Source organism: Ceratina calcarata, unplaced genomic scaffold (assembly GCF_001652005.2).
Source record: "Ceratina calcarata isolate Rehan_Ccalc_2016 unplaced genomic scaffold, ASM165200v1 scaffold53.2, whole genome shotgun sequence".
NCBI lineage: Eukaryota > Metazoa > Arthropoda > Insecta > Hymenoptera > Apidae > Ceratina > Ceratina calcarata.
In genome coordinates this window covers 2424-3339 of record NW_017176452.1, presented here as the reverse complement: position 1 = coordinate 3339, position 916 = coordinate 2424, and the positions used below count along the sequence as shown (strand labels likewise).

At 38.6% G+C, this 916-nt stretch overlaps 1 protein-coding gene across 2 annotated transcripts in view; it reads left to right on the top strand.

Moving 5' to 3' along the window:
• LOC108628635 (aminopeptidase N-like) overlaps positions 1-916 on the top strand; it is a 7202-nt gene that overhangs the window by 5662 nt on the left and 624 nt on the right. Inside the window, exon 2 of one of the 2 annotated variants that reach the window (XM_026816636.1) lies at positions 164-631. In XM_026816636.1, the coding sequence (XP_026672437.1) occupies positions 297-631 (335 nt within the window). In that variant the 5' untranslated portion in view covers positions 164-296. Of the gene's footprint in view, positions 1-54; positions 632-916 lie in introns of those variants that run through there. The other variant, XM_026816635.1, reaches the window with a different exon arrangement.

Below are 916 nucleotides of genomic sequence, written 5' to 3'. Positions count from 1 at the left end.
TATGCAACTGACGGTCCACGTGAATATAGTTAAAGATTTAATCCAATGCCACATACGACAGATAATTAGATAATACATTACATAAGATTCTCATCTCTTTTTTGACAAACTACTATCTGTCTCCGTGCGAATTAATTAAAATCTAATTTTTGTTCCACTCTAGCGGGTACGCAGCAACGACTGATTTCGAGCCGACTAACGCTCGACTAGCATTCCCATGTTGGGACGAGCCCGCCTACAAGGCGAAATTCAACATCCGGTTGACGCACAATAAGACATTCCAAGCGATCTCTAATATGGACGAACTAGACAAACAAGTTGAACAAGATGGCATGATAACCACTTCGTTCAAAAAATCTCCACCAATGTCTACTTACTTGGTAGCATTCGTAGTAAGTGATTATCAACGTAAGGAAGATAAAAGCAAAGACATCACCTATAGGGTGTGGACGAAGGCAAGGGCGATAAATCAGACTTCCTACGCTTTGAAAATGGGTATGAAGATTCTAAAACAACTGGATTTCTACACGAATATTTCATATCAGAAATACATGTCAGCAAAAATTGATCAAATCACGCAGAAAGATTTCTCAGCCGGCGCCATGGAGAATTGGGGACTCGTGATTTATAGGTATTTAGAAGGAATGAACGTTGCGATCAAAGTGCAACGGGTTTTATCGCTCATCGATCTGATTCGAACGTTCGAAGTAGAGATTACTTTCCCGATGGGATTAACGATCAATGAGAGTTCGCGATACAGAGATAAGGAAACACAGTATCGAATTAAAAAAATACTTGAGATTCTCTGCTTTTTCCAATGAATCACTCGATCAAATTATATGGTCGAATCGCTGGATGCTAATTTATTGTCATTAATGGACTGCGGATTTTATACATACATACAAAAATTAGATAT